General features: G+C 45.2%; 2 protein-coding genes across 2 annotated transcripts in view; both read left to right on the top strand.

Annotated features, from left to right (window-relative positions):
- The window catches only part of LOC116838143 (heat shock 70 kDa protein 12A-like), an 18,815-nt gene extending 12,314 nt beyond the window's left edge, over positions 1 to 6,501 (top strand). Inside the window, exons 3-4 of the mRNA XM_032803160.2 lie at positions 545 to 716; positions 2,548 to 6,501. Coding sequence (XP_032659051.1) covers positions 545 to 716; positions 2,548 to 3,596 — 1,221 coding nt within the window. The 3' untranslated portion in view covers positions 3,597 to 6,501. The remainder of the gene's footprint in view (positions 1 to 544; positions 717 to 2,547) is intronic.
- A 13,130-nt stretch (positions 6,502 to 19,631) lies between these two features.
- On the top strand, positions 19,632 to 25,510 carry LOC142047090 (cytoglobin-1-like). Its single transcript, XM_075067743.1, has 3 exons — positions 19,632 to 20,249; positions 23,655 to 23,886; positions 25,028 to 25,510. The coding sequence occupies exons 1-3, from the start codon at positions 20,155 to 20,157 to the stop codon at positions 25,154 to 25,156; spliced, it is 456 nt and encodes a 151-aa protein (XP_074923844.1). The 5' UTR covers positions 19,632 to 20,154; the 3' UTR covers positions 25,157 to 25,510.
- The last annotated feature ends 570 nt before the right edge of the window (positions 25,511 to 26,080 follow it).

Genomic DNA, 26,080 nt, shown 5'->3' with positions numbered 1-26,080 from the left:
CATCTGCAAATTTGACACCATCAGCTCAGGATTAAACAAAGATCATGAATGGCTAGCCAACTACAAAAGCAGTTTCTCCTCCCTTGGTTTTCACACTTCAGCTGCTAGAAGAGGGCCTCATCCTCCCTGATTGAACTAACCTTGTAATCTCTAGCCTGATTCTTGCTTGCATATATATACCTGCCTCTGGAAATTTCCACTACATGCATCCGACGAAGTGGGTATTCACCCACGAAAGCTCATGCTCCAATACGTCTGTTAGTCTATAAGGTGCCACAGGACTCTTTGCTGCAGTTATAGTTATAGTATTGCACATAAATTGTCCATGAGCGTGGGGTGGGGGTTTCACCTTCCTCTGGCTCATCTGGCTTTAGTCACAGCTGAGAACAGACTAGATGGAACAGACCATTATTCCTGATAGGCCATCCCAACGTTCCTGGGATTAGGAGAACCTGGCCAACATACTGTGCTCATGGTGCATCCAGGAGGTGAGAAGTCAGGATCCCATCACCACTCCTGTTATCACTTTCTCTTCTGATTTTAGGCAGGACTCATCAGTGACATGTTTTCTGAGAAGCTCATCATCGCCTTAGAACCAGAGGCTGCCTCAGTCTGGTGCAAGCAGCTTCCACGAGAAGGGTTTGTGGCAGAGGGTGGTGATAGACAAAAGTTTGAAGAGTCACCTGGGACCCAGTATGTCGTCGTTGATTGTGGAGGTAACTTTCCCCCTTAAACAAGTATAATCTCTGCTACCTGCAGAATTTGTCTATTCAGCAGGCACCCTTCTCTCATAGAGAGCAGGGAACCGAGCTCTATACTGAATTCTGATCCCCCAGGCTGTGCTTGCCCTGGGTTCTTTAATTTCTACCTGAAAGAGCAGACACCTGACGTTTTGTCTGTATGTGGGGTGGGGAGTAGTCTGTACTAAGTTGAGTTAGTGTTGATTGAAAAAGTCTAGTACACGACACAAACTCCTGCTGCGCACTAACTCCCTACTTACGGCACATTCTGGAGTCCTCTTTCAAAGTGTGCTAAGTTCAATGCAAATTGAGTTAGTTCGGTCCACAGCTCTGGGGTCAAGTTGACGAGATGTCTCCTCCGCTGTTTAAAAACTGATGCAGAGCCAGGATTAGCCCATTTGCTCCTGGATCCAAATATATCAGCATTGCTGCAATATTTGTCCAGCAGTCTTATAACACGCTTCAAGCAGCCGTGGTGAGATCCTTGATCTCTTCATCATCTGGGGAGAAGTGATGGTGCAGGGAGCTCTTGTGGCCAGCTGTCACATAAGAACCTGTCTGAGGAGATCTCAAAACACATGGCTGAAAAGGGTCACAACTGCATGCCTGGCAGTGCTGTACAAAAAGCAAATGACTAAGAAAAATGTACAGAGGAACCGGGGATGACAGAAGAAAGTCTGGCACTGCCCATTTGACCTGTCCATTTTAGGAGGAGCTGGACAGGATTTTTAGTTGGCTCACCACTGCGGAAAGGGGGATGAAAGGAGAGCCCCTTTAAGGGCCTGATCCAAACCCTATTGAAGTCAATAGGATTCTGTTGTCTTCAACTGACTTTGATCAGATCCTAGTGTGCAAGTTGCTGCTATCAGAGCCACACCACTCCACTGTACACTACCTTGCTACATCAGCAATGAGTACACACCCATTTCCTGTTGTGTATCTTGAATCCATAATCTCCTGCTGTAGGAGCAAAAGTGCTGCCACACAGCTTCACGGTATTCACCCATGAAAGTTCATGCTCCAATACATCTGTTAGTCTGTAAGGTGCCACAGGACTCTTTGCTGCTATTACAGCTTCTTTAGTTTCTTGCTGTTGTTTTGGCATAACATGTGAACTTAGTGCTGATGACAGACTGACATCCCAGTGAGACAGAAGTTTGTGTTACACGCAGAACAAATTCAGCATGGACGGCATCAGTGCAAGCTTCCTACAGACAACCTATGTTCAGCATTGTGCCCCAACTCGGCCAGAGAACATGACTATCACAAGATGTCAGTTTTCACACCTATTCAGTTCTGACATCTCAGCAGACTACCCAGAAGGGACTTAGCATCAACTGGGATGTGGCTACTTGGCCACTGGGTACTAGACTGAGATCTACCAACTCATTTCCTGCCAGCATAAGAGCTCTCCTGCCAGCATAATTAACCACCCCCAACAAATGCTGTTAGCTATGTTGGCAGAAAAGCCTCTCCTGGCAACATCGTGCTATCACCACCAGCACTTTTGCCAGTGAAACTTATGTCAGTCAGGGGAGAGTTTTTTTTCACACCCCTGACTGACAAAAATTATACTGACAAAAGTGGTAGTGTAGACAAAGTCTAAGAATCCTTGTGCATGGAAAGATTATAAACTAAAGAATGGGCAGCTCTGTATCCAATTTGCAGAGCACATTTGCCAATTGTGAGCTTTTTTTGCTTTTGTAAAGTTATGAACTCTTTAGAAAGCAGCCTTTTATTCAGATGAAGTGAAAGCAATAACTTCTTTTTAAAAATTAACTAATTTTACTCATTTTGGGGGGCTTAGGTGGTACTATAGACATCACAGTACATGAAATCCAAGAGAACCAGACCCTGAAAGAGTTACATAAGGCATCAGGAGGAGGATGGGGAGGCAACACAGTGGATGAAAACTTCAAAGAGTTCCTGAAGGAGATCTTCCAAGATGGAGTATGGGAGGAATATGCACAGAATCACCCAGCAGAATGCCATCAAATGATGTACAACTTTGGCCTTCAGAAATGCTCTACCAGCAGAGATGAGGTCTACATACATTGCTACCACAACCTAACAAAAGTGGCAGAACGCAAGCAAAAAGACATCTCCCTCTTCTTCAAGGGTGTGGAGGGAGCTCTGTGGTGCAATGGGACTATCATGATTACATATGAAAAAATGAAGAGCTTTTTTGCCTACAGTGTCAGACAAACCATTGAAGCCTTGCAGGAAATCCTCAGCAAGCCTGAGATGGCCAAGGTCCAATATATTTTACTGGTTGGGGGCTTTGCTTCCAGCATTATCCTGAGGGAGGAGATCTATCAGACCTTTAGGAAGCGGTATCATATCCTGTGTCCACTGGAAGCTCAGGCAGCTATTGCAAAGGGAGCCGTTTTATTTGGGAACAATTCACAAATTGTTGCCTCAAGAATCAGCGCTCTGACATATGGAGTAAAGGTATCTCGGGCATTTGATATTGCTGTCCATGATATACAGAAAAAGAGAGTCTCAAAAGCTGATAATTATGTATATTGCACAGATCTCTTCAATAAGTTGGTGGGAATTGGGGATTTGGTAGAGGTAGATGAGGTTGCCAGTTATACTTTCACTCCCATAGAACCAGATCAAACAAGTGTGATTTTTAGTTTCTATTGCACAGAAAAGAAGGATGCAAAGTACGTAGATGAGGAAGGGCTGAAAATGCTCGGCTCCTGTACTGTGCCAACGCCAAACACAGAGCTGGGGAGAAACCGCCAGCTGAGACTGGATATTAAATTTGGGCTAACGGAATTTAAAGCCACAGGTACTGATGTCACGTCCAGTGAAAGTCAGACAGTTATGATAGATTTTTTAACTGTGTAAAGATTGCACAGTTCAAGGACATGTAAGAAGAGCATCAGACTTGGATGATTCAAGGGACTATAGGGCTCAATTAGGAGAATATATGAGCTGTCACAATGGAATAGCCAAGTGGACCATATAGTCCAGTAACTCACTTCCAGCCACACTAGAACAAACCAATAGTCTGTCTAGTCTGATGATCCTGCCTCTTCGCAAGTCACCTGTTTAGTCTGATATTCTGCCGTCTGCCATTCCTGATTGGACCAATACAATTTGTCTAGTTCAGTATTCTTCCCCCTCCCGTGCTAGATTAGACTAATAGCGCACTATCTAGTCCAGCATCCTGCATGCTACACTACTGGATCTGAACACAGTAGCTCAGGTAGTCCAGTATAATTACCTATATCCCACTAGATCAGCTTTATCGCCATCTAGCCTGGTGTCCTTTTTGCTGCCAGACCAGACCAATGGTCTCTGTAGTCCAGTATTTTTCTTGCAGCTGTATTTTCTTAAGCTATTATCTTGTCAGACCTCATTTTCTAAAGACTAAGTTTAATTCTGCTTGCTGTGATTTTACCGTATTATGAAAAATATTCAAATATATGATTGTATTGTTTTAAAGATCAGAGAAAGTGTAAACATAATATTTTGCAACAGTGAAATTATGTTTAAGCAATAATTGAATCGTAGGACTGGAAGGGATCTCGAAGTGTCATCTAGACCAGTCCCCTGCACTCCTGGCAGGACTAAGTATTATCTCGAATTAAATATCTTAAGTACTAACTAAATATAGGTATATTGAACAGGTTGAAAGACAAAAAACAAACTCTGAACCATCGTACATGGACAATTACAAAATGTTATGAATTTGGGGGCTTTTAGATATGAAATTGTGAGCGTGTGGTGATAATTTAACTACATCATTTAAGCAAACTGGCATCATTAATTGAATAGATATTAATGGGCAGATTGTACCACACAGCCCTGAATAATAATAACGCTGCAAACCCCCTTTGAGGAACTAGCAGTCTCTGTTTAGGGGAGTAAAGGGACGCAACTGTCTCAGGCTCCTCTATGCACAGGACAAGCAGTCTGGCTCTAATTAATCTGGTTACTAAGAAAGAGCTACAAGGCTCTGATCCTGCTGTCTGATCTGTGTGAGAAGACCCCTACACCAGTTTATTTGAATAGGGCTTTGCATGGACAAAGGCTCTGCCTAAACAGATCCATTGTAGAATCAGAGCCTAATTGACTATTACCGAGATCCTGTAGTGTACATTTCTATGTGCTTAGAAGTGAAAATTACCACATGAAAATCAAACTGTTACCTGGATTGATACATTGTATTAGAATTAGATTTTGGGATATTTTACGTTAGATTTCTGTCCTCTGCCCTAGAGTGAGCACTTCGATTTTACTAGCTGCCCCTGCACATTAAAAGTGGCATTCAGACAGACAGATTGTGGCCTTTTTTCACTGCCTTACCGGGTTTCATTCTCCCAGCTGCTGAACACTTCCTCAGCCTTCCCCAGGTCAGGTGAGCTAAGGGTTACACAGAAATATAAAATTGAATATGAAAATGTCAAATAAAAAATGTACACAAAATGGGCAACTTCAGCCCATCTGTGATATTTTGACTTGGGTAAGGCCTTTACAGTAAAGTAAAATGGAGAGACCCTCAGGACCCTGTCCTTCCCTCACTTTCTAAAATACATATGGGCAGAACAAAGGTTTCCATGACTAAACTGACTGACTTGCAGTGCCTACCACTGTAGCAAACCTCACACAAATGGCATGAAATTACCCAGGCTGGGAACATCAGTTAAAAACACTGCTGCTGTTGCCACCACCAATATTTGCATCTAGCTGGTAAGGGAGTCAAAACAGTCAACCAAAAGTGTTTCAGCTCCACCACCTCCCTCCAAAAGACAAAGGTTGTTGTGTTGTGCCATGGAGCCTGACACAATGGGCTCTGGCAGAGTCACTCCAAAGGCATTTAAAACAGCTTTCTTTTTCTCTTCCCAGATTGGTTAGACATGATTTATCACAACTAGAAAGTGAAAGCAGACAGTTCCCGTAACATAGGGTTGCTTCTGTGAACTCTAAACAGCATAAAAAATGCACTGGGTGCTTTGCTGCCAACTGGCGAAGAATCAGAGAGGGATAAAAACATGGTCATTTAAGCCCATTGCTAGCCAATACTACATTGCTCCTTGTGGTTTATCTCTCCAGGATTTTTCCAGTCCAGTTTCAAATAACCCAAGTGATGTAGGAGACTATTTCACAATCCACTAAGTCTCACTGTTAGTAAACCTTGGCTTACATTCAGCAGAAATGATCCGTTGTTCAAGTTCCTCAACACACTTACTGTTAGATAAAGAAACGGAAGTGAAAGTTTTTATTTCTCAGAAACCCACGATGGGTGGGGAGGGAAGTCAGCAACAAACAGGATGTGTCTATGTCATAAACAGATTGTTAAGGGTTAATGTCTCTTTTACCTGTAAAGGGTTAACAAACAGGGAACCAAACACCTGACCAGAGAACCAATCAGGAGACAAGATACTTATAAATTTAGGTGGAGGGAAGCTTTTGTGTGGGTTCTTTGTCCGTTGTGTGTTCTTCTCTCGGGGGGTCTGAGAGAGACCAGACATTACTACAGGCTCTCTAAGTTTCTGTTCAAATAGTAAGTAAGAACAGGCGATTTTAGTCTTTTTTTAATTGTTTGTCTCTATTTGCAAATGTGGATCTGGCTGGTTACCTTTTATATGTGTAGTTGCTGGGAATATTTTGATTTGTATTGGTACTGGGGGAAAAGTTTCTTTCTGATGTCTGTAGCTATGGGACCCTGTAATATTTACATCTTGAATTTACAGAGATAATTCTTTACTTTTTCCTTTCTTTTATTAAAAGATTTCTTTTTAGAGAACCTGATTGATTTTTTTTCTTGTTCCTTTGTTTTATCCCAGGGGATTGGGATAACTCACCAGGACTGGTGGGGGAGACAGGAGGGGGGAGAGGCAGAATCTCTCTCTGTTTTCCTTGAATCTGTTTGCCTCTTTGTGGAAGGGAAGGGACATGCTTCTCTGTATTGTGATTTAAAGAGTTTGGATCAGTAGCCTCTCAGGGTAGCCCAGGGAGGGAAAGTCTGGGAGGGGGAAAGGAGGGGGGAATGGTTTGATTCTCCTCTGTTTTTAAGCACCAACGGCATTTGGGTTCTGGCGTCCCGCAGGGAAGGTTGGGGGAGATTCCGAACCGTGCCCCAAAACACTATATTTTTGGGTTGGTGGCAGTGCTATCAGATCTAAGCTGCGTAATTAACGCTTATGACGGTATTTATGCGTACGATCTCTCATTTTTCCCTGAACTCTACAGGTTCAAATCTGGGAAGCGAATGGGCTAATGAAGTCTATAATGTAAGCCAGGAAATTATGGCGCTATTCAGTTTTAACACCGCCTTGGTCCAGGCTCCCAAGCACGCACTTTTCTCTTTTAACCACTGGGGACCCGTTAGCTAACCAAAGGCCTGGTCTACACTACGCCGTTTAAACCGCATTCTTTAGGTAACGCGTTAAACATTTATGTAGCCAACAACAAGGCCCTTTATATCGATATAAAGGGCTCTTAAAATTGGTTTCTGTACGTCCTCCCAAACGAGAGAGTAAGCGCTAAAACAGTATCACCATATCGGATTAGGGTTAGTGTGGCCGCACAATCGAGCGGTGATTGGCCTCTGGGCGGTATCCCACAGTGCTCCACTGTGACTGCTCTGATACAATCTGATGGATGCAGTGGCCAGGTAGATCAGGTAAAAGCCCGCGAACTTTGATTTCATGTTCCTGTTTGTCCAGCGTGAGCTCTGATAGCACAGGTAGTGATGCGATCAAATCCAATAAAGAGTACGCATGGTCTGTACGGGAGATACTGTCTCGATCGTGTATGGGACGAACAAATCGGTTTATCAGAGCTCGCATTAACAGAAGACAAAATGCCACACGATTTGAAAAATCTCACAGGTATGATACAAGTCCACAGCAAGTCGCTCGCTGACACGTAACGGAAAGCCCAAAGAATCAATGACTCTCATGGAGGGAGGGGAGGGGGTACAGAGAACCCAGCTATCCACAGGCCACAGAGTCTCTGAATAACATTTGCATTCTTGCCTTGAGCTGTCAATGGCGCTGTAGGGTCAAACACAGCTAGACCCTGAACCACCCGGCATTCCGTCATTTACTCCTCCATGTGAAAAGGGGGGAAATTGTTTTCTTGACTTTTTTAATATGTATCCTATGTATAACTGCATGCTGCTGGTAGCACACACCGTGCTGCAGCAAGTAACAGTAGCATCTGTCTTCTCCCCTCGGTGCAGGCGACAGTCGGCGTAGGTGGATAGTGCACTGGTCATGAGCCAGGTGAGCTGCTCCTGGCTGGCCTCAAGATGAGGCCGCGGGGGCACCTGGTATGTGATCTGCTCGGTCATTCAGTGTGGTACGATGGCTGGAGAGTCCATCATCATGAGCAACTGGGGGCTGAGCTCCCATCACGCCCCACTCCCTTTATATTATAGAAAAAGATTCTTTACTGCTGGACTATCTACGCAGCGGGACTGCTGGGCTCCTCTCCCCCACACCGATCCCTTTAATGTCCTGCCTGGACTATCATAGCAGCTGGAGGCTGCCTCTCATTTTATCTCACTAGCAAGTCAGTGTTTGTTATCTACTTCTTTAATTCTTCAATCCACCTGGGGGACACTGCCATCGGTAAGCCAGGACAGGTTTGGGGCAGGGGAAGGCAATGGCTGGGGTTGTTTTGCAGGGCACCCCCTAGAATGGCATGAAGCCATCTTTCTGTGGATCTGACACGGAGCAGCTGTGCTCTCTGTTCTCATACACTGGTTCTCCATACACTTGCCCCATATTCTACGCAGGAACTGACCTACTTTTTTACATATCATAAAGGAGAGATGACTTGGGGAGTCATTCCCATTTTGTCCTTTGTGCCCTCCGGCCGACCCTCAGCAGGGGACCCCATCCGGACAGCCAGCAGATGGTACACAGAACGACAGAATAACCGTCATCTCATTGCCAATTTAATGGCCAGCACGATGCTACGAACCAACTGATCACACGTTGCTGCACTGCAAAGGCAAGAACTGCCTGCTTGCTACGCGCTGCAGTATCGCCCTCTGTCAGCGCAATCCAGTAACGTCGTGACACGTAAAACAGCTGACGGGCTCCAAGGTTTCCGTGTATGGCGTCTGCCAGGGCAGTCCAGGGAAAAAGGGTGCGAAATGATTGTCTGCCGTTGCTTTCCCGGAGGAAGGAATGACTGATGACATTTACCCAGAACCACCCGCGACAATGATTTTTGCCCCATCAGGCACTGTGATCTCAACCCAGAATTCCAAGGGGCAGGGGAGACTGCGGGAACTATGGGATAGCTATGGAATAGCTACCCACAGTGCAACGCTCCAGAAATCAATGCTAGCCTTGGACCATGGATGCACACCACTGAATTAATGTGCTTAGTTTGGCCGCGTGCACTCGACTTTATACAATCTGTTTTACAAAACCGGTTTATGTAAAATCGGAATAATCCCGTAGTGTAGATGTACCCCAAGGTACTACAAGGGGCTGGCTGCCTTTCAGTAAATATGAATTCCCTCTAAATGTCAGGATGAGGGATTTCAGGAACAGAGCCAGCTCCAGGCACCAGCAAAGGAAGCTGGTGCTTAGGGCTGTCAATGGAAAGGGGCGGCGGGTCCGGGTCTTTGGTGGCAATTTGACAGCAGGTCCATGAGTCCCTCTCGGAGCGAAGGACCCACCGCCGAAGTGCCGCCAAAAAATGAAGCGGCGCGGTTGAGCTGCTGCCAAAGTGCTGTAGATTGAGGAATTATTTTTATTTTTATTTTATTTTATTTATTTATTGCTGCTTCGTTGCTTGGGGTGGCAAAAAAGCTGGAGTCAGCCCTTCTCAGAAAAGAAGAGAAAGTTCCAAATGTGTCAGTCCCTGTGTGTGTCATACCAATTACAGGTTTCTTTACTGTGATTGTCCAGAGGAGGGCAGCAACAGGGATCAGTATTTCCCTCTCAGTGGAGAGTCCACAGATGCAAACCAGTTATCTAACCATGAGATCACCCAGGAAGTTAACTGCCTTCTCAGTGCTCCCACTCCATTACTGGCGTGGGAGTGAGGGAACTGACTTTAGATGCCTCGTTACACCCACAGGGAGAATGCCTGGCTGGCCTTCCTATAGCTTAGCATTACTCATAGGAATTGCCACACCAGAACAAGCCAATGGCCCAGTGAAGTCCAGTATCCCTTCTCAGGCAATAATTAACATATGCTACTTCAGAGGAACGTGCAATAAGCTGTCCATAATGCATTTATTCTATACTGTGATAGATTGGGGGGGGGAGGTATTCTCCTGATCCCAGTTGATCAATGCTACCATAAAACATGATGACAGCACCAGCACGGTTAAGTGTCATCCTAGCTAGAGTAATGTCAGAAGTTATTCTTATTCATAAATGTGTCTAGCCTCTGAGAGATACCATTATCTCAGAATTCTCTGCTTCTGACCTCCCAGTAGTATAGGGTTACCAGGTATCTGGTTTTTGACTGGAACACCCGGTCAAAAAGGGACCCTGGTGGCTCTGGTCAGCACAGCTGACTGTGCCATGAAAAGTCCAGTTGGTGGCGCATCAGGGCTAAGGCAGGCTTCCTGCCTTCCATGGTTCTGCACAGCTCCCAGAAGCAGCAGCATGTTCCTGCTCTGGCTCCTAGGCATAGGGGTAGCCAGGGGCTCTGCATACTGCCCCTGCCCCTGCCCCAAACACCAGCTCTGCAGCTCCCATTGACCAGGAACCACAGCCAATGGGAGCTGCAGGGGCAGGTGCCTGCAGACAGGACAGCACACAGAGCCATCTGGCCACGCCTCTGCATAGGAGCCAGAGGCGGGACATACCTCTGGAAGCTCCCAGAAGCAGCAGCAAGTGCCACCCGGATCCTGCACCCCTCCCATGCCCCAACCCTGATCCCCCTCCCATGCTCCGAACCCCTCGGTCCCAGCCCAGAGACCCTCCAACACCTCAAACCTCTCACCCCCAGCCTCACCTCACAGTCTGCACCCCCAGCTGGAGCCCTCACTCCTCCACACCCCAAGCCCCTGCCCTGATCCCCCTCCCACCTTCCAAACCCCTTGATCCCAGCCCAGACCCCTCTCCTGCACTCTAAATCCCTCATCCCCTGCCCCATACCAGAGCCTACACCCCCAGCCGGAGTTCTGACCCCCACCCCCCTGCCCCAGCCTGGCATCCTGTCCTGCACTCTGAACCCTTCAACCCCAGTGCAGAACCCCCTCCTGAACCCCAAATCCCTAAGCCCTGGCCCTTCACCAGAGCCCACACCCCCAGCTGCAGCCCAACACCCCCCCACACCCCAACACCCTGCCCCAGTGCAGGGCTCCGTCCCATTCTCCAAACCCCCTCCTGCACCCCAAACCCTTCATCCCCAGATCCCTCACTCCCAGATGGAGCCCTCACCCCCTCCCACATCCCAACCCACTGCCTCAGCCCAGAACCCCCTTCCACACCCTGAGTTCATTTCTGGCCCCACTCTGGAGCCTTCACCCCCAGCTGGATTCCCTCACCCTCTCCCACACTCCAACCCCGTGAGCCAGCCCAGTGAAAATGAGCGAGTGAGTGAGGGTGAGGAGAGAGAATGACAGAGGGAGGGAATGATGGAGTGAGTGGAGCAGGGGCTCAGAAGAGGGGTGGGACCTTGGAGGAAAGGCAGGGCAGGGGGCAGGGCAAGGGTGTTTGGTTTTGTGCAAGTAGAACAGGGGTAGGCAACCTATGGCACGCGTGCCGAAGGCGGCACATAAGCTGATTTTCAGTGGCACTCACGCTGCCCAGGTCCTGGCCACCAGTCTGGGGGGCTCTGCATTTTAATTTAATTTAAAATGAAGATTCTTAAACATTTTAAAAACCTTATTTACTTTACATGCAACAATAGTTTAGTTCTATATTACAGACTTATAGAAAGAGACCTTCTAAGAACGTTAAAAAGTATTACCGGCAGGCGAAGCCTTAAATCAGAGTGAATAAATGAAGACTCGGCACACCACTTCTGAAAGGTTGCCGACCCCTGAAGTAGAAAGTTGGCAAACCTACAGTAGTACCTCTCACTCCCCACCATGGGGAGCCATAACACTAACAGAGATGGCTCCCTTGGATAATTTTAAAAGCAGCAGAGAATCCTGTGGCACCTTATAGACTAACAGACGTTTTGGAACGTGAGCTTTCGTGGGTGAATACCCACTTCGTCAGACGCAGGTAGTGGAAATTTCCAGGGGCAGGTATATAATATATTGTCTAGCAAGCAAGCTAGAGATAACGAGGTTAATTCTAATTACAGTGGAGGATCATGGACCTGTTCTACCTGCCGGATGAGTGTGAAACCCACAGGAGTGAGAAAACTGAGTCTGAGTAATTGGCAAGCCATTCACAGCTTTGTTGACGTCCAAGCTGATGGTTGTCAAATTTGCAGGATGAAGTAAGCTTCACAGTTCTCTTGAAGTCGTCAGAAGTGTGTTTGGACTCGCAGGATGGCCACGTATAAGGCTGCTATATTATGGTCCCAGGAGGTCGAAGTGCCCTTCCCTACAGGTTGTTGTAGTCATTGTATTGTCCACTCATTCCCCTTCTCACCTACTGCTACTGAATAGACCATCTTCATCACTGGACCCATGGGAAGGAGAACTCGTAGAAAAATTCCACCACGATTTCAGACAACTCCCACATCCATCAACCTAGCCTGGACCAATCGTACACCGGGAGTCACCTGTCTAGAACACACAACACGGTGGCAATAAATGATGGTCCACATTAACACACCCTATATATCGAAAACCATACCGAACGGCTATAGCGAGCTTACATCATGACTCAGCCTTCCATATCCGGGCACAGTCACACGATCCACTGTCTACAGCAAGCCGAGGGAGAGGTTACATACCAAAGCGTCGCTCTACGTCGCTTCAGATACACGAGTAGAGGCTAACACTACAAAAGGGCTCACCAAGCATTGCTCTAAACTACAATACGGCTGGTAATCCGCGACGAGGAAATTAGGATAAACAGATCAATTCTTATGAGCCATGACGTGTCCCCAGAACCTCCCTACTCATGTCTATTAGACAATTAGCGGCGGCAAGACAGAAAACTGCATCAGGACTTTTCCATGTGGCATCACATACAGCCCTCAGCTAAAACCGCCTCTTTCATAACGTCATCAGCAAGCGGATCTTTTACTAACCATTCCTTGGCAACATGGACCAGACTATCACTGGGTCTTTGGTGGCAGGCCAATTCCTCGTCCACAGACAACTCTGCAACTTTCGAAACTGTATTTCTCGATCAAGCAACTGCAATGTACACACGTAACCATAAGGTAACGTAAAAGCTCATGAGAACCAATCTTGCAACACACTTCATATGCCAACTCGCCCACCATATCTACCACAGCGACACCTGATCACAGGAACCTAACACAGATAAAGCATAAACCATCACGGGTTCATGGCTCATTTGTAGCGCACAGCAGGACGTCCACAGTAGCAATTTGTAATATAATGCCATCATGGTGCCAGTCAAGCCCTTTTTTCTGCGTATGTTAATATCAATGCACCATATTACCAGAGACAGTCCACAGGAAAAATGGATAAATGCGACGACAAAAGCACGATAGTCTTAGGAATGGCAAACTATAACAAAACTTAGCGAGAGCGGCGGAGTATCAACTCTCGGAGTACTGACAACTAATAGCAACCTTAAAGGATGGCCCACACAATGCAGAAAAAACCTTTCAGGACCTGACTTTTTTAACAGCGCTTCAAAGAGAAACTGCTTGAGGTCTCTTACAGTTCATACTTGCCAATTTGAAGGACCAAAGCACAGCTCTGGACTAAACAAGACTGTGAGAGGGGCTTTGCCAATACAGAACCCAATCTTCTTCCTCCCTTGATTTCACACCTCGTAGAGCTAGATAGGAGGGGCCACATCCTCCAGATATGAGATTAGGAGCGGCTCATTATCTCTCAGGCTTGCTTGCCTGAGCGAATTACTACACTCGCAACTCCCTGACCCCTGGAAATTTGCCACTACCATGCAGATCTGACGATAAGTGGGATTCCACGCCACGCAAAGACTGCACGCACCATAACCGTCTGTTAGTCTATAAGGTGCCACAGGATTCTCTGCTGCTTTTACAGATCCAGACTAACACGGCTACCCCTCTGATACTTGGATAATTTTAGTATCATTAAGAGGGCAGCTGAAGAGCGCCTGAGACAAGCAGCGCAGGTTGCCTTTGATCTGCCCATGATGCTCATTCAATACAAAGTGATATACATTGAAGAGGGAATTACAAAGGAAAGATTAGCCTGGTCACTTTAAAGGTTTGCCAAGCCAGCTTCAGGGAAACACTTCCAACCAGGACCAATATAAGGGAAAAAGCCTGTTTGTTAGGACAAGACAAAGGGCAGGTGGCATTCTGAAGCCTGGCCATGGGAGGCGGGTGCGGGGTGAGTTCTTTATTTGGAAATGAGGTGTAAAGCTGGGCTGGGAGACAACTATTCTCCTTAGAAAGACTTTTTAAATTGTGCAGGAAAATCAAAAATAGTTTGTCCAAAGCAATAAATACAATAGTGAATGGATTGAAGAGATACAAAGGATGTTTCTGCAGGGGAGGTGATAATCTCTTTAGAACATCAGCGTCTAATATCTTTGTGGGAGGTGTCACGGCTGACAGTATAATTAGGGCTCCGTATCTGTCACAGAGGTTGTGGAAGTCACAGAATCCATGACTTTCCATGACCTTCGTGACTTCTTCAGCGGCCAGTGTGGTTGGCCCTGAGGTAGACCAAGCGGCTGGCTTGAGGGACTGCCCGAGCAACCACTGCTCTGGCAGCCCTCAGCAGCTGGTGCCGCTGCCCCCACCCCTCCCAAAAGCAGCCCCCACAGGATGCCCTCTGCCCTGCAGCTGCAGCACCCCAGGCAGGCCAGCAGCAGTCCCCGAGGTGCACTTCGCAGCGGCCACCCCAAGATTGAGTAAGGGGTATTTATAGTAAAAGTCATGAACAGGTCATGGGCCGTGAATTTTTGTTTATTGCCCATGACCTGTCCGTGACTTTTACTAAAAATACCAGTGACTAAATCGTAACCTTAATTATAATATACAAACTAACGCTTTAGAAATTAAAAGGACCACAGGCTGTAACCAGGAGGCCTGAGGGAGAAGGGGAAAAGACTGCTATCTAAGGAACCAAGATTTGTCTCGGACATGCTGCCTACAAAAAGGGGATAGAGAAGAACAGGACAAGCTGGAGAAAAGAGAATATACTCTCAAAGCAATGGGTATTGTTACAGCAAGTGCCCTGAGGGTACCCGTCTAGATGAGCTGTTGCAGAGTTTCAGGCTAAATGTATTATGCACTCACCACTGTAATAGCCTGCCCCACTGGAAGAAGTTATCTGGGACTGAGTGCGGTTCCCTGGGTCTCGTCTCCCCTAGAGGTGATCACAGCGGTCCAAGTTCTAACCAAGAGAAAAACTTAATACTTCTAGTATGAAGAAAATACAGGAACCTGAGAACAGAGCATCTCTTGACATGAAAGAACATTCCAATGGAAAGTAAATTCTACCTCCATGCCCTGTGCTGGTCTAATTCTTTAACATAAGGAAAATGAAGGTTCCCATTCTCTTCCTTAGGATCCTCCCTCTCAGAGCACCTTGAAAAAGAAAACCTCTCCGTAATCAGGGAGGATTGTGGCCCTAAAGACCCTCACTGCCCCTTCACTTGGTAATTCTCCCATTCCCAGATCCTAACAGGATGTTATAGCTCTAAGGCATGGGAGGCCCCAACAACTCATGTCATCTTAATGTTACTCCTCCCTTCGAGCTTCTGTGACTACTTGCTGGTCTGTGTCGGTCAGAATTTCCCTGACCCAGTTTTTCAGTTACCTTCAAAGACCTATTTGTGCAGAAATTCCAACAACATAGCTGCTCCCCCCGCAACCTTCAGGAGCTTTCCTGAAATCCAGGACATTTTGCTGAGGATTTAGTACAAGAAAACAGAAGTCCTCATTCTTAAGGCTCTGCCTCAATCTGCTCTTTGTTGGAGTTGGGAACAGGAGGGGCCTTTCACTTTCAGTGGAGTCATTTGAGAATCTACAGTGTGCTGGAGCCCTCCCTCATTATTTACCCAACACAACTGTATCCCCTCCCATCCTTTAGATGTGGCATACTCCCACACCTTTCCACCCCCTCCCGATATCCACTATACACGCAGCCTCTAAATCCACCTATCTGTACCCCCATACAGACACAAAGCACACCCCATTCCTCTCTGTACAGAAACACAACTCCTGTCTACACACACCTCCAGACATCATACACGAATCTCCACTCTTACATACACCAACTCCCTTCACCTTGTGCACAAATTTCCACACATGCTCCCTTCCACACCATATCCACATACCACCAGAGAGACTTGCAGGACAGAGGAGGTCTTCACCTCACAGGGTAGCTGACATCTGCTGATATAGAGGAACAAGTCTGGAGTAGTGCTGAAGTGACCTTTGCCCATCCCCCGCCAATGAAATTGAGCTGGCATGAATTTACCAGGCAGGCACTGAAGATGCCTTTCAGCAGGCCTGAGATGGAGGAAGACTCTTGGAAAGGGCAACGTGAAAATAAGGAGCCCCAGAGCTGGGCTGTAACAGCCTCAGTGCTGGTGCCCGGTTCATTGCTTGGTTAAGCACCTTTACTTTGTCTCTGTTGGTATTACACCCATCACTGCAGTATCTAGACCCGTCTACACCAAGTCTGCTCGCTGTGTGTTTGGAACTACTATTTCTTTTTGTTTATGATGCCAGATCCATGTCACTGTATTACACCAGACATGCTGAAACACCTTGCTTGCTATCATGGTAGGATCAGTTCCTTTCCTCCCTCTAAATCATCCCTTATACACAGGATTTTGTCCCTTGTTTGAATAGCTCCAGAAACACTGTTTCCTCCACCTCCTGCCGCAGAGATTTTGTTTCCTGAACTTTTCTTCATTAAAAAAATTCTCTTAGAGTTTAACCTGAATTACCCATGCAGCAGCTTAAGCCCTTTTGTTTCCTATTCTGCCCTAAGTGACTAATAAGAATAATTAGCCTCTGTTCTCTTTCTATAATCTCTTTCTACCACCTCACGTTAGGTTTCTATCAGACACTTGTCTGTCTCTCCCTCGGTTGTCTCCCCGTTTCCCTGAGCAGGTTGCACTGAACTGTGCTCATCAGTTTTGGGTTTTTTTCTTTCAAACCTCTTAGGGAGCCATGTGAGGAGGATCATAACTGTAAACTAACAGGATTAGAGTAAGGAAAGGGAAAGAAACACATACGCTCTGGATCTTCAATGCTGTTAATTTCCTATTGTGCTAGAATTACATGGCCCATTGGGGGTGCAGTGAGCTCAGGCAGTGGTGACCTGAACTTCTAAGGATGTGCCTTCAAAGATAGAACTAAAGTCATAAATGAAAAGGGTCAGGTCATCCCAGCCTAGGCTCCAGCAGATGTTTTGCCCATACTGCCAACCTACAACATGGTAGAACACGATTCTATATTTGCTCAGTTCAGGAGCCACCAAGGACTGGAATAACAGGAGAATCAGAAGGTAAGGGGGAAGTGTATTCAGGGGCAGGCCTGGAAAAGCAGTGTTCCTGCAAGGCAGGACTAAGGTGAATTAATAGAGCTGAGTGAGAGATCTGAGCACTGGAACAGCAGAAGTGCTGGAAAGTCAGGACTGTGGTGAACTGTGGTGCCTAGGAGAGCAGTAGCCCTCTCTGATTAAACAAACAGCAGCAGCAAAAGGCTCCAGAGCTCTGCGTAAAACCCTTCCACTGATATGTATGGTCATCACCATAAAAAGCCTTCAAAGGAGGTTGTGACAGGTTGGATCAAAGAAACCCTCTTAGGTGCTGCCAGTTGATGTACCAAGACTACTTCTGCCCCTGCTTTCCCTCTGGCAGCCTGGGAATCCAGCACCCTGTCTTGCTGAGCCAGACACTCCCCTCTGCTCCAACAAAGACCCTGCCCCAAAGCTGCAGGTTTACCTGAAAGCAGCTAACAGAAATGTTCCTGTCTTTTAACATTCAGATGCCCAACTCCCAATTGGGTCTAAACCCAAATAAATCCGTTTTACCCTGTATAAATCTCCCCCAGGTATTAATACACACTCTGAGTTAATTAATAAGTAAAAAGTGATTTTATTAAATACAGAAAGTAGCATTTTAGTGGTTCCAAGTAGTAACAGACAGAACAAAGTAAGTCACCAAGCAAAATAAAATAAAATGCATAAATCTGTGTCTGATCAAACTGAATACAGATAAGATGCTCACCAGTTCTAGAATGCTCCCTTTTACAGACTAATGTCCTTTTAGCCTGGGTTCAGCAATCACTCACATCCCTTGCAGTCACTGCCCTTTGTTCCAGTTTCTTCTAAGTATCCTGGGGATAGAGAGGCTCTCTCTTTAGCCAGCTGAAGATTAAATAGAGGGGTCTCCCGGGGGTTTAAATAGACTTTCCCTTGTGGGTGGAGACCCTCTCCTCACTCCTATGCAAAGTCCATCTCCAAGATGGAGTTTTGGAGTTGCCTGTCCATGCATGACTGAGTTGCTTACCAGCCAAGCCACATTCCTGGGAAAGCCCAGATGTGGATTGGTGTCTCCAAGTTCACTGTTGGCTTAAGTGTTTCTTGATGGGGCACTTACTGAGAATAGTCTTTTCTCAGGAAGCTGACCAATTGCTTCACTACAGCCTACTTAGAATCAAACAAGTATGTAGCCAATATTCATAACTTCAAATACAAAAATGATACATGCATACAAATAGGATTAATAGATTCAATAGATCGTAACCTTTGCAGAGATATGTTACATGGCGTATGTAGTATAGCACACATTCTAGTTATGTTATATATATACATTCATATGCATATTTCCATAAAGCCTTATGGGAGGTACTGTCACAGAGGTGGAGGAGCATAGGCAAAAAAAATGTTCAGACCACTACAGAGACTCTGTATCCCTCAAATTGGAGGGCTTGGGCTGGGAAAGGCCAAGATGCGGAGCTGGCTCTGATGGCCAGATTAGTAGAGTTTGATTCAGATGCCAGTTCTCAGCAATGGATGAGTTGAGAAAAATCCCCTCCTTGTAAAAGTAACCAGCATGGAATGATCAAACCACAAAGAACTATAAAAGCATCTTGTCTACATCACTGATGACATAAAGAGGTCACTGCTCTGACAGTGACAGATGCTATGGAGTGGAGCTGGCAGGTCAGGCATACACTAGAAAGGGATCAGTGTAGGCTCACTGACACTCTGTGAAGAATGTGGGAGATATCTATTATTCATTGATAGTATGCGTACCTCTGTATTTGATTGCTACCATGCTGTCTGCTGTATGGGTATAAAGAGTTAAATCAGTCCTGGTTGGTTTTTGCAGGTCTGCAGATAGCCCAATCACTGATACTTATTACAGGTATCAATGCCTTTGCAGGTTTGCCCCCACCAGGCTTTGCTCAGCAGGCTCGCTAGTAACCCCAAGTGGTGGTGGTGATGGTGATAATCCAAATGGGAAAAAGGAAAAAAAGCTAGGAAGGAGTTAAAAGCCTGAGCCCTGAAGCTGAGAGTGTCCAAAGGAAGAGTTACTGCTGGGGAGACACTGACCCTCCTTTCATGGCTCCCTAAGTTTGGGGGGAAATGCTAAGCATTATGTGGGTGTATGCCTTCTTGCAGGTCTTTTTCTCCCTGATTTCTACATTCCTATGGATAAATAAATACTTTGTTTTGAAGAAGCTGTTGGGTGTCACTGTGTTTACCTAGTGTTCATGGCTCCTGAAGGGAAGTCTATAGCAGAGGCCAAACCCAACTGGACCATCTGAGGAAACATGGTTGGTAACAGGTGTGCTGTAGCCTTGAGACCCAGTCTAAAGATGGGGTGAATCTCAGGATTCCACTCAGAGACATGAAGGTGGGCCTGTCACCTGGAAAAGTGGCCACAAAGATATTGAGTGAGGGGTTGAAGATATAACTTACCCTGCAACTCTGATACCCACAGCAGTGTGGGAATGTCTTTATGGAAGAAAATGGACACACTGCCATGGCTGAAAAGTCATTGGATAGGCCAGCCCAAACCCCATCCTTGCCCGCTGAAACCCCAAATACTCTTCTCCCTCCCCTCCCTTCACAGCAAGACCTCTTCGCTGTGTACTGTGGTCCCCTGCCTTCACAGTGAGAATGCTATCTCTTCCTCGCCACATGGTAACCTCCTTTCCTGATTAGAGGTGATTAGACAGCACTAAAACCTGCAGAAATGTGACTGACTGAAATGGGAACAAAGCACCCATTCAAAAGCCCTTAAATCCCTAGGGCAGTATAAAGAGAGCTCTGAAACAGAGAGCAGGAGCACAAATCACACTATCTGCAACTCCCTACCCCTCCTCTCTCATCTCACTGCACTCTAATCTCAACATGGCATTCTCTGAAGCAGAAGTGCAGAGGGCTCGTGGGGCCTGGGAGAAGATGTATGCCAATGCTGAAGACAACGGGACAACTGTCCTGGTCAGGTAAAGAAAGATCCCATTCCATTGCTAGCCAAGCGGGGGAGGAAAGACTGAGAGAACTACATGCTAGGAACTTGTTCTGGTGCACTTCGCACAATTCCTTGCCTTGAAACATTATTAGGTATGGATACCGCACCTCAGTGGGAAATAGATGAGACAAAAGAGGTTCAGAGAAGTAAAAGAGGAGAGTGGAGAAATGGGCTGGAAAAGATGAAAGAAACTAGAACTATTTCATTTGAAAAGAAGAGATATAACTGAGGTATATACAATAATGAACAGTATAAAAGAGAAGGTCAGCTAGCCAGACACTCCTCTTCACTCTGTCCCATAAGCAGCTAACAATGGGACAGACAAAACAGAAAGTTAACTGACTTTCCTTAGTCCACATACTAATCTGTGATAGAACCAGGAACAGAATCCAGATCCTATGTCCCTCTAAACTCCTTTAATGAGTTGTTTACTTCTATGTCCTCAAAACTTCTCTTTCAATTCTCCTTGACTCTTTCCAATCTAGCTTTCACCTATTTCATTCCACAGAAATTGCTCTCATTGCTGACCTCCTCTTACATAATGAATAGCTTTGTTTCTAGTCTCATTCTCCTTGGATCTTTTCCTCTAGAATCTTAACACTTGCTTCTTTCCTTCTTCCCAAAAATTCAAATGTCTTCTCTTCATCTTCAAAGCACCCAATAACTCAGCGGGCATTTACATCTCTGCCTTTACCCACTCGTATAAACCCGCCATGGATCTGCCCAAGTGCAACTCCTTACCATTTCTGGTGTCTCTTTCACTCACTCCTTCCTCCTCTGACACCACTCCGAATGCCTGCATTAGCCTCAGTAAATGTATATAAAGCTCTTTCCCTCTCTATCCTAGAATATTGTAAAGTACAACTAAGGTCAGAAAAGATATAATTTTAAAAATGGTGCTGTCTCATTCAACTGATCTGTTCCCTGTGGTATTTACTGTAAAAGATTTAGCACTTTTTATTACTGTTAGCTCTACTGAGCCAACACAGCTCATGAAGAATGAGCTGGATTCTATTAAGAACATAGAACATAAGAACGACCGTACCAGGTCAGACCAAAGGTCCATCTATCCCAGTATCTGTCTACTGACAGGGGCCAATGCCAGGTGCCCCAGAGGGAGTGAAGCTAAAAGGCAATGATCAAGTAATCTCTCTCCTGCCATCCATCTCCATCCTCTGATGAACAGAGGCTAGGGACACCAATTCTTTACCCTTCCTGGTTAATAACCATTTATGGACTTAGCCACCATGAATTTATCCAGTTCCCTTTTAAATATTGTTATAGTCCCAGCCTTCACAACCTCCTCAGCTAAGGAGTTCCACAAGTTGACTGTGTGCTGTGTGAAGAAGAACTTCCTTTTATTTGTTTTAAACCTGCTAACTATTAATTTCATATTGCGTGACCTAGTTCTTGTTTAGAAAGATAAGTATAACTTTGACCTTATCTACTTTCTCCACTCACTCATGATTTATTATACCTCTATCATATCCCCTTAGCTCTCTTCCAACTGAAAGGCCTCGCGTCTTTATCTTCCTCGTATGGTCCTCTCCAACCCCTAATCATTATTGCCCTTTTTTTTTTCTTGGACACTTTCTAGTGCTAATAGAATATCTTTTTTGAGGTGAGAGACCACATCTTGTACACAGTATCCGAGGTGTGGCTTACCACTGGATTTATATAAGAGGCAATTAATATATTCTTCAGTTTATTGCTCAGTCCCTTTAATGATTCGTAACATCCTGTTTGCTTTTTGCTTGAACGCCTTCTGCACACTTGCGTGACATCTTCAGAGACCTAATCCACGATGATGCCGATCTTTTCGACTCGTTGTAGTTAATTTAAGCCCCCATCATATTGTATGTATAGTTGGGGTTATTTTTTCCAATGTGCATTACTTTACATTTATCCACATTAAATTTCATTTGCCATTTTGTTGCCCAATCACTTAGTTTTGTGAGATCTTTTTGAAGTTCTTCACAATCTGTTTTGGTCTTAACTATCTTGAGTAGTTTAGTATCATCTGCAATTCCTTTCTATGCACTATCTGCACAATTGCTGACTAACATCTGATTGCAGACTTTTTTTTTGTTTTTACTGGTGATGATGCCCAAGCCAGGAGTCCTGGCTTTAGTATCAGATCCTGGGCTACACTTGCAGGGCTGGAAGTTTCGGGAAAATTAAAAAAAACCCTCTTTACCTATGAAATGATATGCTAGTCACTGAGCTGCAAAACTAGAACCACACAATGCTATTTTTAGAGTCATTTCTCATCTATATAGCTGCGCTGCATGTATATAGCTGCTAGTCTGTGAGGCATTTCAATTACAATGACCACCTTCCACTCCATTTCTGTATTTCATTGCTCTGTAGTGTATTAACTTGTACCCCTTTAAACCATAAGCCCTTCTGCCCAGGGAATCTTGTTTGGCACTTTCTATGGCCAGACTAAATAAATTATTAATTTGTTCCAGCGAGGGAAATATTGTCTTCTTACATGATTTGCCAAGGTGCCACTAAACTTTGGATGGGGTTATAGAAAGAAGCCTCATTTCCTTCACAGGTGACTTCAGTCTAAACCATCTTTTGAGTGAGTGATGCCAGTGGTACTTAACACTTAACCATCTGAAGGGAGGCAGCAAACTGCAGTCTGGGCCTTTCCTGAATAAAGAGTTGGCTAACAAAGCCTATGCTAGGGGTTCCCTCCATCTACTCATGTATTTAAATAAGGGGAAGAGCCTACCACTTGGATTCTCTGTTTAGATCTTCTTGGGCTCTCGCAACATCCTTGGTGGGACTGAATTCCCAATTTCCAATGAATTTCAGCTTTTATTTGTTTTATAAATCATCTATTTAAGTGAGCAAACTGGACAAGGTAGAATTTTAATCCAGGTACAGAAGATGAATGTGTCTCCTGGCCTCACACTCTGGAGGCATTTTCTGTTACAAACTTTTGTTAAATGATGAGTGAAACTAGCTAGGAAGAGAAGACAACGGGTAAGCTGTGAGCATTTAGTGTTAGCAAGCATCATTGTGGTCACTGGGTTTCTGGCTGGCAGAATTCTGAGCAAGTTTTAAAGTTTAATTAACAAGAAAAAATCCTGGAGGTGGCTAAGCAGAGGTAATGGCAGATTACTACAGGATAGTGGTCTGGAGTTAGCAGGGATCTGCTTTTGACTTGCTAGGAAAGAAGGCCAGAGAAAGCCAGGACTGACACAGAAAAGAGAGCAAGTGATGATTATAGTTAGGGAGAGAAGTCAAGGAAGTACATGAGACAAGGTCTTGAACATGAAGCTATACCAATATCAATGCCTCAGTGCTCAGCTCATTAGGAAAAAAAAAAGTCTCTCAATTGTCTTGTATTCTTCTCCAACCCCTGCAGAATGTTTACAGAACACCCAGACACCAAGTCCTACTTCACCCACTTTAAAGGGATGGGCACAGCTGAAGAGATGGAGCAGTCAGATCAGGTCAGGAGTCATGGCAAGAGGGTCCTCACCACCATCAATGACTTGGTCCAACACCTCGACAGCACTGATGCTTTCCTTGGGATAGTGAACCCACTGGGCAAGAAACATGCAGTGCAGCTCAAGGTTGACCCCAAGAACTTTAGGGTGAGTCAGCAGACTTCTCCTCTCAAACGTACCAACATGTATTGGGATGCACATCTTTCCTGTGAGACAGAACAGGTGTCAATCAGCTTCGAGGATGACTATGCATTTGGGGCTGCAGAAAGGTCATAATTAGAACTGACAAATGTGCTGCCAGTAGTGTCCATTCCCCCATCCCTACATCCCCTTGCATCACATTACCCAGGCTTGTAATATAGTACTATATAGAAAGTACATAGAACTTTTAACCTTCAAAGCATTCTGGTAGCATTAATTAAATCTCAAGACTTGCCTAGGAAGTAGGTTAGTATTGTAATGACATTACATATATACTTAAGAAGAGATAAAGACCCTTATTGTTTCAGAGCATAAGACAGCTAGTAAATGAGAAGGATTAGGAGAAAGCTTGCCTTATGGGCAGGCTAATCCATAATTGTTCAGTATATGGTTTCTTGCACCTTATGCTGAAACATCAGGACCGTGTCTACACTAGAGAGCTTACACTGGCACAGCTGCACCAATGCAGCTCTGTCGCTGCAAGATCGCTCATCTAGCCACTCTATGCTGATGGGAGCGAGCTCTCCTGTGAGCATAATAAAATCACCTCCACAAGCAGCAAAAGCTAGATGAGAAGGAGAAGTTCTCTCAGTATAGCACTGTCCACACTGGTGCATCTCTTGGTCTAACATATGTTGCTCAGAGGTGTGTTTTTTCACAGCCCTGAGTGACATAAATTATACCGACCAAAGTGGTAGTGTAGACATGGCCTAATACCACTCACAGACAGGATAATGGACTAGATGGCCTGTTGATTTATCTTATATGGCAATTCATATGCTCTTAGGACTATGTATACAAATGTGGCCTAAATCAATCCATCAGATATGGGATAGATTTAAACAAACAGTGGTAATGGTGTAGAGTGAGTTTTCCACCACAGTTCATTTTCATTACTCATTTCCAGTTCTGAATGCCACACATTGCAAAGCAGTTTCTGTGTCCCTTTCCCTTCTCCAAAAAGAATCAGGCAACTTTTTTCTTATTAGGAGGAACCAATTGACAAATAGCAATTCTTATTTACAGATAGAATGGAGGGAGTTCACACAGTCTGCTTCTTTCCCTCCCACCCCTCCTTCTCCTTTAGATAATCTGTGACATTATCTTGCAACTGATGGAGGAGAAATATGGTGGAGACTGCAAGGCTTCTTTTGAGAAGGTGACCAATGAAATCTGCATTCGTCTGAACAATGCCTACAAAGAAGCTGGCTGGTGAGGAAGTGCCATGTCTGGGCCCCTAAAGCCTCTCACTAGCACCAAGACTCAGCACTGAATCACTGACTTTGAAATTCCAGCCACAGTTGAAAGCGAAGAAAAAAGAGGAAAAGCTAACAACATGACTATAGGAACTTAAATACATATAGGAAAATAAAAGCATATATATCAAAGGCAACCAACAAATCTTAATGCAATTTGCACCTAGAGATGCCCCAGTTTGATTCTTCTGTCAATATGTATGTAAATTAGCAATAATCTTGAAAGCCCATGTAATACATTTTAAGGTAGATACTTCTGGGTGGAAGACTCATCACTTCACCTGCTACTAGAATAGAAAGGAACAAACCTCCCTATCACCTCCGATCTTTCCATCCCTTGAGCGATGGAACAGTATTCCCTTTCAGAGCATCTCATCCTCTGGTCAGCAACCTGAAGGCATCATTTTTGGAGTGATATGAGAGGTGCTTCTTTCTCCAGTTGCCCTGTTTGTGAAATACCGAGTGAAAGTCTCCAGGTGTGAGAGCAATTAACTACCAAGAAACCATGAGGGAAGTCACCAGATTGGCATGTGCAAGGATGGTGAGATTTCCAGAAGTATGGGGTGATAGTCATCATCAGGCCAAATAAGGCCACCCACCCCTCCACGGTGGTAAACGAAGGTCAGACCTCAAATAAAATACAGGTCTTACCAGCAGAGTTTAACATTTAATCTGTCCACTAGAGGGCAGTGGTATCACACACACTAGCCTGTATACTATGTAAACAGTGCCTTAAAATTAATCCAGTGGAGAGAGTCTTTCTTTTGTCAGCTGAAGGCCACGTCTATACGACGCGCCATTTCGGCGCGTTAAAATCGAAAGCTCTGGGTTCGATATATCGTGTCTCGTCTAGACGGGGATATATCGAACCCAGAGCGCGCTTA

This window comes from Chelonoidis abingdonii, chromosome 1, assembly GCF_003597395.2.
Source record: "Chelonoidis abingdonii isolate Lonesome George chromosome 1, CheloAbing_2.0, whole genome shotgun sequence".
In the NCBI taxonomy this organism is placed as follows: domain Eukaryota; kingdom Metazoa; phylum Chordata; order Testudines; family Testudinidae; genus Chelonoidis; species Chelonoidis abingdonii.
Note: the sequence above shows the minus strand (reverse complement) of the source record. Positions and strands in the feature narration are given on the sequence as shown.

Excerpts from the sequence above, each read along its gene's own strand:
- LOC142047090 (XM_075067743.1), top strand. The coding sequence starts at position 20,155 with ATGGCATTCTCTGAAGCAGAAGTGCAGAGGGCTCGTGGGGCCTGGGAG. Across the intron at positions 20,250-23,654 it reads GGGACAACTGTCCTGGTCAG|AATGTTTACAGAACACCCAG; the intron begins GTAAAGAAAGAT and ends CAACCCCTGCAG. Across the intron at positions 23,887-25,027 it reads TTGACCCCAAGAACTTTAGG|ATAATCTGTGACATTATCTT; the intron begins GTGAGTCAGCAG and ends CTTCTCCTTTAG.